At 33.6% G+C, this 10,073-nt stretch overlaps 1 protein-coding gene across 4 annotated transcripts; it reads left to right on the top strand.

Annotated features, from left to right (window-relative positions):
* The first annotated feature begins 210 nt into the window (after positions 1 to 210).
* LOC148615314 (uncharacterized) lies at positions 211 to 10,073 on the top strand. Of its 4 annotated transcripts, none has more exons than XM_088590195.1 (4): positions 211 to 311; positions 2,317 to 2,407; positions 2,812 to 2,924; positions 3,643 to 10,073. In XM_088590195.1, the coding sequence occupies exon 4, from the start codon at positions 3,683 to 3,685 to the stop codon at positions 5,702 to 5,704; it is 2,022 nt and encodes a 673-aa protein (XP_088446321.1). In that variant the 5' UTR covers positions 211 to 311; positions 2,317 to 2,407; positions 2,812 to 2,924; positions 3,643 to 3,682; the 3' UTR covers positions 5,705 to 10,073. The 4 variants fall into 4 exon arrangements, with proteins under 4 accessions (XP_088446321.1, XP_088446319.1, XP_088446323.1 ...); XM_088590193.1 differs by having other exon boundaries at positions 2,317 to 2,425; XM_088590197.1 differs by lacking the exon at positions 2,317 to 2,407 and having other exon boundaries at positions 225 to 311.

The following is a 10,073-nucleotide window of genomic DNA, read 5'->3' as shown; positions in this document are numbered from 1 at the left end:
CTCAGTCATTAAGGTCTTCAATATATTCATCCCCATCCTCTCGCAGGCTATGCTTGCATCATATTATCTGAACAAAAAATTTAAAAGCCCCGTCATTGTTTAAAAGGGTTAAGTATATTTTTAAAAGGAGTTTATAAGAGGGAAACACTTTCCCGGTTCGTGTATTTTCCGATTTGATTTTAAAATTAGACTTCGATTCCATTTTCAGCCAATTATTTTCCTGCATTCCTTCACTCCGGTCGATGACATAATTTCCGCACCCCCCTACACCCACAAAGGAACGAAACTTGACTGTTTTTTCTCGATATATTGTAAGAATTCAAGTTTTTTAACTAAAATAACAAATGCTTACAATTCAGAAGTTTATGAGGAATCTTAAATGCGTCCATTTTATAAACAACAAAACCAGGTGGCAAGGGTACTAACATTCATTTTACTCTCACTCTCATACTGACTTTCAACTACATACATGTTTTACTAAGGCCATTTAGACATCAACATTTTAATTAATCTCAATTTGCAACATTCATTCAATGATAAATTTTGAGCTCGCAGGGTCAGATATAGCCCTCCCCCTTTCTTTAACCCTAAGTCTAACATGACGTCATGAGACATGGTAAAGGGCTCTTAATTTCATACGCCTATATATACTAAGCTGGTCAGTTTCAGTGGCTATGCTGCTTGGTCCAATAAAATTTTTAGTCTGACATTACACATGGTTGTTTGGTTTTTTTTGGGGGGAGTTGGAGTGAATAGACAACTTACCCAATTAACTTCAGTTCGGGAAAACAAAGTTCTTTTTTCATTTTTGTCAGTATTGAGGTCAACTTGGATCAACAGGCCTAAGATTAAAGACATTGCAATGGCAACCAAGGGAACATAAACCTAATCGATTACTTCAAAGTATTTTTCAAATGAGACACTATCAATGAAGCATTTCAGATGTATGTTCAGAGACTTGTTTCCACATATATGTAATTACATTGTACAACTGGTTTTGTAGCCTTAAAATCCTTTCTTTGACTGGTATATAACTTTTAGGCAATTTCTACCAGATTTGACATAAATGGTGGAAGTGGAAGTCAAAAACTCCAAAACTGGAAACCCCTTTCCTGCTTTTTTTCAGATCCTCAATTTTCATTTTACTATTTTTGGACTTCTCTACCATTTAGCTTCCTTCTTGAGCATTATGAGGTACTAGTTTCACTTATATCTGTTAATTATCATCCCTGTATACCCAAACAATACTAGTTTGGCTGGCAAGCTATTTTCTGACCTGGTTAAGTTATACATGTACCTTAGTGGATTTGATGTGTTTCACATGATTTCACCATAACCATTATTTTTTCCATTGGTGTCACATTTGAGTTAATATCCTGAGCAGAGGTTATATTTTCCAAAGCTTTTACACCTCTGCCACACTCAGTACTGAACACTAACTCAGTATGCAAATAAATAAAACAGCTTTGCAGATCTGTAATGAGTACTGATCATGTTGTGTAAATTTGTTCACATCCTTTATAGTAGAGCCATATAAGCTAAACAAGTGATACATTAATACATGTACATAGTAGGTAATGAGTATACATGTACATGTAGGTCTGCAAGGGAAATTTTATAATAAAGCCATTGGAGTATGGAGGAACCAAATTCTAGCCTCTTTCACTGTAGAAGTATAGTCCTATCTAGTCCTGTAACATTAAAGAATGGATTCAGTTTCTTCATACTATTAGAATGGTACAAGTCAGAAAATGGCTTGCCAGTCAGCAAAATACTGTAGCACTGTTAGAAAGAGTAATCAAGGGAACCAAGGTTATAGTGGTAATCTAAAGAATGTAATCCAGGGACAAAGACTAGACATGAAAAACAGTCCAGTCCAGATTTCGACTCCTGATGGGTCCACTTTTTTTTTATTTTGAAAATGTAATGTAAATGGGATATTAAAATTGCACATGTAAGTGTATTTCGTAGTAAAGGTGGTTTAACTAAAGCATGAACATTTATACATGAGAAACCTCAAAACTCATATTGTGAGATTTTCATTTTTTTTGGGGTCAGTAGTTTAGACATTAGAAAAGGAGGTTTTTCAATAGATGTCTTTTTTTTTCATTTCATTCTGATTTTCTAATTATACCCCACGCAACAAAGTTGCGGATGGTATGATGTTTTTGAATCTTCAGTCTGTCAGTCCAACTTCAGTTTTCCAGACTTTTTTTCTAAACGCTTGCAGATATTGACATGATTTTTGGTATATAAGTTCACCATGATAAGTTACATATCAGCTTATCTTTCGTTCCAATCTGATGATTTTTACAGAAATTATGGATGTTGAACTTAGCAGAATTCATAGAACAAACAGTTTTTGGACTTTTTTTCTATACGTTTGCAGACATTGACATGATTTTTGGTATGTAAGTTCACCATGGTAAGTTACAGGTCAAGTTTGTGTTTCATTCTGCTCTGATGATTTTTACAGAAATTATAAGCCTTGATCTTAACAAAATTCACAGAAATAACATTTTTTGGACTTTTTTCTAGATGCTTGCAGATTATGTCATGATTTTTGGTATGTAAGTTCACCATGATAAGTTACAGGTCAAGTGTACATTTTGTTGTGCTACAATGATATTTACCTTGGTTTAATTAAAACTCAAAAAGAAATCACAGTCTAGAGTTTGAAACTACTATTCTGAATGACAGAATTTAGTTACAAGATAAAGAAAAAGTCATTTTCAAAAATCTTTTTTAAATTTTATTTTGTTGCAATCTTTTCTAATGCCTGAAATAACACTTTAATTGCTTTTTTATCAGGGCCCTTCTACATATATTTCTCTTGTGAACAATTGACTTGAGTATCCAACATGGGGACGTGTGGGGTATGTGAGTGTGCTCACTAAGGTTCCTGTGTATCTCTGCAGGCTGAAGTAAGTTTATGCCATGTTTGTGACTTATGTTTTGACAACAACATTCAACTTTCTTGCTTGAATATGCCCTGTGCAGGTCCAGGTGTTAAAAGAATAGGCCTGCAGCAGCGCTAAGCTTGTCATTAAAGGCGACTAAATAGTGCTCAGAACCCTAGCCAGGGTTAGGGCGCTCTGCCCACAGAGCAACTGGGATGTGTGCCCCAGGTGATGGAATGGGGTACCCCTGGCATGTTACATGCTGGGGTTGTCAGGCTATAATATATTTGTCTGAATATAGCTGAAATATTGCTGCTCGGACGTTAAACCCCAACAAACAAACAAACAAATCTTGCCTGAATATAGCTGAAATATTGCAGCACGGGCATTAAACCCCAACAAACAAACATCTTAATTTTCTTTGCTGGTACCTGGGCTTTTTGTAAAATAAAGCTTCACATGCTGTGTCTGAGGCTATAAACAAATCTATAAAAAGTAATTTGAAAAATTACTTATTTACCAATATCGTCTAGTACTAAATTACTCATTTTAAGTTATCCTGAAAATAATCTAACTTACCTGGGTTGTGTTATTTCAGATGTGAAATTATGAACATAAGTGACATTTTGATTGCAATTAAACAAATTGTGTTTACTGAATGTTGATACTTTTTGCCGAAGAAGATTTGCTCGGCATTGATTATTCATATCAAGAATTAACTTTGTACCATTTTATTTTTCAGATCTTTAGAATCATGAGTAAAGAGTTCTAAAGAGTAAACAATGGCTGAAAATAATTCACCGAATGCTAATCTTACAGATGTCTATCAGCAAGCCCATCCTGAGTTGATACCATCTGACTTAAAAATGTCACCTCTCGATGCAGCATATGATGCTTCAACAGAAGTCAATGTTCCAGTATCTCTTAGGGCATCAGGTACATCTGACATTAATTCATCAGTCAAATCACCCTCCTACAACAATCCTCAAGATGTTGACATTTCTGGCACACTGAATGTTTCTGCTGCTCTAAGTGCCTCTTCTGCCTTGAAAGTTACTTCAAATCAGAATGATAGAGATGTTGGTAGAAATGTAAAAGAAGGCTTACAACCAATTGCAAATATTGTATCTGGAGATGAGGTAGATCATACTAGATTTAATAAGTTGGTTTCAACTCCAGTTGCTGATGAAAATACTAAAACACCACGGCATTTAGTTTTAACTAACCATTCCAGTGACTTACATCAGAAGTGCATTGATGTGCCTAAAAGCAGTGAAACTGATTTATCAATTCTGCAGACAGATATAAATGTTGCTACCAATGTTCTTTCTTCTGGTATTGGTCATTCATCCAAAAGCAATATCCTTCCCCCTGCTGGGAGTGGTACAAGTCAGTCCGAAGCTTTTATTGATGGCATTGAAAGGTTTGTAGATTTTGTATCAAAGGAGGGAATTGTCAAGAATTTAAATGAATCTCATCTGAAGGAAAAGAAGAATATATATAAAGAGACTAAGATTAATCAGGTCAAAGAAACATGGATTGGTCAAACAAGTGATTTGAAGTGTGAAAAAGTTCAGGCAAACTCTGGAACTATGCAGAAAGCATCAAATAATGACTATGCAAGTAACAAAAAACCTTTTCTGGAGAAAACTGATGAGGATGGCAAAGTGGAAGATGTGGATGCTGATTTGAAATCATATGCAATGGCTGTCAGCGACATGCTAGATGATGAGGGTGAAGTTGCTGCAAGTGACAACAATGAAATTGATGCAGAAATAAAAACTGTGATAGTGTCCAATGATGACGCAGGGGAACTACAGATGACTTTCACAGACAATGCCGTGGGGAGATTTGAAACCATTGGGAAAAATGAAGAAAAAGGATCAAGTGATCCATTAGCAGATGGGTTATCTCCCTTGCGCAAAAGTAGCAGACCTAAAAAACGAAAAGTTTTTGCTGATTTTGATTTATCAGAAAACGCTGACCTTAATACAGAAGTTGAATCTGTAATGAAAATAATCAGGAAAGATCTGGATGAAACTAATCCAGCAAAAGCTGGAACGTCTCAGGGAAAGTCAAAGCGTAAAAATCCCTTGCCTAAAAAAGCGAAGTTGACTGTTGAAGAAGTGTATGAAAGTGATTCAAATGAAGATACTGATGGTGATATTGATCAGGATGCCCTTAAAGTAAGAATGGCTAAATGTGACATTTGTCAGAAACACTTTTTGGATCGTAAAAAATTAGAAGAACATAAGAAAAGACATAACAGAAAACAAGGCAAATCAAGTCAGTCAGATTATCCATGTATTGTGTGTGGTAAACTTTTCCTCAAAAGAGAGCATTGGAGGCGACATGTTAAAATCCACGATGATGTTAGGCCATATTCCTGTCCTGTGTGTAAGAAAGGTTTCCGTCGGAAAGAACATGTCAAAAGACACATGTTGATACATACAGGGGAGAAACCTTTCCAGTGTGAATTTTGTCTTCAGCATTATCAACGTGCTGACCATCTGAAAAAGCACATGATGCAGCATGAAAAGGGTAGTTACCGTGAAAGACGTCGTAAAGGCACTCCAAAATCATCCAGAAACGAATCGAGCAGAAGGAGACGGCCAACAACTAAGGCTGCTAAACTTGTTGCTCAGAGTCGAAAGTCGAAGGTAAAAGATGAACCAGAGGAGTTTATGGATAATGAAGACCATTATTCTGATGGCTTATCTGATGAAGATAACTTTAATCATAATATGAAAGATGATAATAATTTTGAAAATGACATGAACGATGAAGACATGATTTATGCTTAATAATGATTGTAAACCTACAATAATGAAAGGAGGACAAAAATTAAATATAGCCATGTCCTTTCCCTAAATGATTTACTTAAATTAACCTAAAATAATATCATGTTAGGAAGTTTTTGCCCTAATATTTTCCAAGCATTAAAATTCATTTATATTGATAAACATTATGACAATTTGTATTTTCATACTGTATTTTTTTTTTTATACATGTGATGAGTAGACAAGTGCATTTATCTGCTTTCAAGTATAATGGCTATTTCAGAATTAAGTATGGTTCAGTACAGAAACCCTGCAAAAGGTTATTCATTACTAATTTGACGTGTACCCTTGAATATCTTTGGTGAACCAATATTTCATGGACTCTTTAAAATGTCCCATCAATTTTGCTCACTTTGTAATGGTCTTGTTGCTCTGATTCATGGAATAGATACTTGTCTGCAGTGTTATTGGATTGATGAGAAAGTAGAATCCTAGATAGCTAAACATAACATTACACTCATTTTGTCCGTAATAAAAAAATGTAGAACTGGCATACAAAAATGTGGGTCAAAAGGATAGAAGGACTCCAAGTGAAACCATGCTTAACATTCTTTATGACTCATATATAGTACCTGAACCGATCTGTGCAACAAAAATTGTGATCGGTCTAATCACCAATCAGTTTCCGCTCAGTCATTGATCTGACAAACCGATCCATTATACTGGTGATCGCATCACATGACCACAGAGCGGTCACTGTATTTTATGGTTTTTGTTGTTTCCTTCGTCAGTTTTACACATATTTACATAATGTAATAGATTTAAACATCAATTTACACTTTTATTTTATGTTCTTTTATTTCAAATAAATCTTATGTCATTTTACACAACAAAACTGTGATCAGATCAGTCATGGATCCATCAAATCGTTGCGCGGATCAGTTCAAGGACTGTAATCTTTGCCTGTACCAAGTCAGGACTATTGTGGTATCAACTTCCAGTGGTGTAATATCTCTGTCAGATTTTATTTGGAGGATCAGATTAGTGTTCAGTAATTTTGTTGTTACCTAATATATCCAATAATTGTATTGGATTATTCAACAGCAAATTAGTTGACACACAGTTCTGTTTGAAACAGTATAAAATGATTATACATTATACCAATAAAAGTGAGTCTAGGTCTTAAAACTAAGAATTACAGTGGTGCTTGTATTGCTGCATGTGTGGCATAAAGGTGAAAGCAGGTCCATTAACCTCTTGAGTCCATCTGTCACAGTAATTGGTATCAGCTTTGTGTAACTCGACTTTCAAGTAGCAGTCTGTATAATTATAAAGATCAGACATAGGGTGATTCATGCATGTCAAAAACCCACTAAATTCAGTTTCATATCTTGTTCAGAAAAAGTTACTGTTCACATAACCAGCCTTAGTTTTTCATTTGGTTGTTGTGCTTTTAAAATAAACATTATATAAATTGTACATGAAATTGGTACTTCATTCTTCATTTGGTTGATTTTAGTGGGAGATAAATGTATGGTTTTCTAAAAGGTCCAGATTGTAATGTAGAAATGATTATCATTATGTGAATGTATAGCATATGTAGATTAAAAAGCATTGTTTGTTTGGTGGGTTTTCTACACCTTGAATCACTTTACCATAGGCAATGTCTGAATTTTATGTGGACTGTTTAAATACATTTTGAACCTATGCACCTGTGGACAAATTTGACAAATATTTAATATGAATTCTATCTTTTGAACTTATTTTCAGCAGAATATGCTATCATAAGTACATACTTAGGTAATGTGTGGTTTGTATATGTATAGATATTAATGAATGAGTCTAAACACGATATTGCTCTTGTTGTTAATGCATATGTGTGTGTATAAGAATCTGAGTATCATGGTGGTAATATTAATGGTATTATGTACAGAAAAATGTTTGGATTTTAATGAATGATTGAAACAAAATTGTGTCATTTTAAGATGAAGACACATATAAAGGGGTGTCAGGTTTTTTTTTTTTTTTTAGTTAAACGTCTGTAAACTTGGAAAATGATTTTGTGGTTGAGTACAGTTTCCTGTAGCAGCATTTTACCTTTACATTTATTGGACTGTTACATTGTTTACAAGTTCTATTGTTTATCTTTGGAGAAGTTATGAATGAAAACATACCAGTTATAGGGACCTTTAATAAATTACAACAGACAGAAATGGAATGAGGTAAACAGTTGTGACACATTGCCTTACTTTTTCTTCTTATGTCTAGTATGCAGGCAAAAAAAAAAAGATTAAAATTTATGATTATTTCTTTGAAGTACATGTATATATCCCTACATGAGTGTTGCATAAAAGTAAGGTAACACAATTTTATTTGCAAAAATCAACAGAAATATTGTACATGGTCTTCATATCAGCAGGTCATCATTGAAGTAAAGCTATAGATGTTTTAGTGTAAAATTGATTATCAGTCACACAAACATGGTATTTTAGCTTTCTTGAATAAACAGTCTCACAAATGTATAAAATTGGTAGTTCAAATGGCAGAAATAAATGATCTCACTAATGGATAAAATTGGTAGTTCAGATGGCAGAAATAAACTCACAAATGGATAAAATTGGTAGTTCCAAGTTAAATGGCAGAAAAGAAATGTAATGAGTTCTTTGTAATTTTAAGTTTTACAAATATAATTCACTCCAGTTCCTCCCACTTATATATCAAACCGCTAAAAAAAATAAATGGAATCTCAGTCTGCATGATATTTTTTAGGCTGTTTTATCTTGAATAATAAGTATAAATGGATGGTTTTTCATGAATGTTATATGGAACTATTTAATCATAATGTTTACATTGGTTAATGAAGACACATTTGAGGTAATCATGGATTGATTTTGTGAAGTTTTATCATAAGATCTCTATGTAATTCTTGAAATAAAAAATAAATTGTTAAAGGTTGCATAATTTTGGTTTTTTTTTTTGTTGTTTTTTTGTGAAAGACTGTAATTAGCAGTGATACCAAGGCAATTGTTCCTTCAACATCCCCTCCCCCCTAAAATGAAGATGATGAAAGTACCTGTATAATGTTACTCAAAATTTCAGTAGCATTTGAAGTTATAAATAATGAATTTCATTAAAACCTTAAAGTTTTTCACGCAACTTTTACATTTTGTAATGAATTTTAAGTTTCACAGAATTCATAAAAATTGGAACCTCAACAGTAGTTATACCTCTTATCTGATAATTCTGTTGCATCCTCTGAATTTTTGCCTATCTGGATATTTAAATTAGTGCAAATGACACCAGGGAAATCTGGAAGCTCTAGGTTTAGTTAATGGTTTATATCACACTTCCACTTTATTTGTTAACACAAAGATGCAAACGATAAACAGGTCAAGATTAAATGTTAATGACAATGTAGTTTACATATACTGTTGAGGAATTATGGCTCTTTTTCATTTCAAAATATAGACTGTGGAAGTTTTTGTATGAAAATTTAATTAACTATTCAACCAACCATTGGTCAATCTTCACCATACTTTTTGCTTTTACTGTTTGTGACCATAAATAAGCACATTTTAGAATCTGACTTAGTACATATCAGTAATTTAAGTGAAAGAAACTGGATTACACTAATTCATTATAGCGATTTTAGAGATTTCTAAGGACTTCCTACATGTAGAGACAATTCAAACATATAGGCTTCTGAAAACGGGTTATGTTGCTACAAGATTGAAGTTATCACAACAGAAGTTTTATGGTAGTCATCATGAACTTGTGGATCGTTACGGTGTATCCATCTGCGCCATGAAAACTGATTTGTTCAACATGTCATAGTTTTCCTTTCCTCTTTTGTCTACCCTGGACTTGACTTTTGATGAGGAACTTTGCAGGTGTTTCTAGAAAAGCAGAGAACACTTACCCTACTCCATGCTCCCAGTTTTTTGTGGAGTCTGAGTTGCTTTGCTTTTGTTATTTTGTATGTATGATTTTAGTTTCCTTGTGTTCTTTGTTGTGTATATCTGTTTTCCATGTCTGGTCTTTGTCCCTGGATTACATTCTTTTGATTACCGATATAACCTTGGTTCCCTTGATTACTCTTTTAGTGGAATTTTTTTTTAATCAAGAAGTAAAAAGACTGTATCAGTGTGCCATTGGACAATATTTTTAATTAGAACATTATAAGCACTGTACTGTACTTTTAAGGCTGTTTTTTTTATATGTTTTCATTACAGCCCAGGATATTGCCATATTATGGTGGCAGGTCTTGTTGCCTGTTATTTGTAATATAAAAATGTGTGGGTTTATTGTAATATATATTAGATGATACAAGTAAAATTTGTTATTACATGTACCTTAGTTGTTTACGTTAATTAAAGAACAAAGTCCTGCCAAA

The sequence above is a fragment of the Perna viridis genome, chromosome 6 (genome assembly GCF_037379345.1).
Source record: "Perna viridis isolate PV_CMFRI_1.1 ecotype Kerala chromosome 6, ASM3737934v1, whole genome shotgun sequence".
Lineage (NCBI taxonomy): Eukaryota > Metazoa > Mollusca > Bivalvia > Mytilida > Mytilidae > Perna > Perna viridis.
Note: the sequence above shows the minus strand (reverse complement) of the source record. Positions and strands in the feature narration are given on the sequence as shown.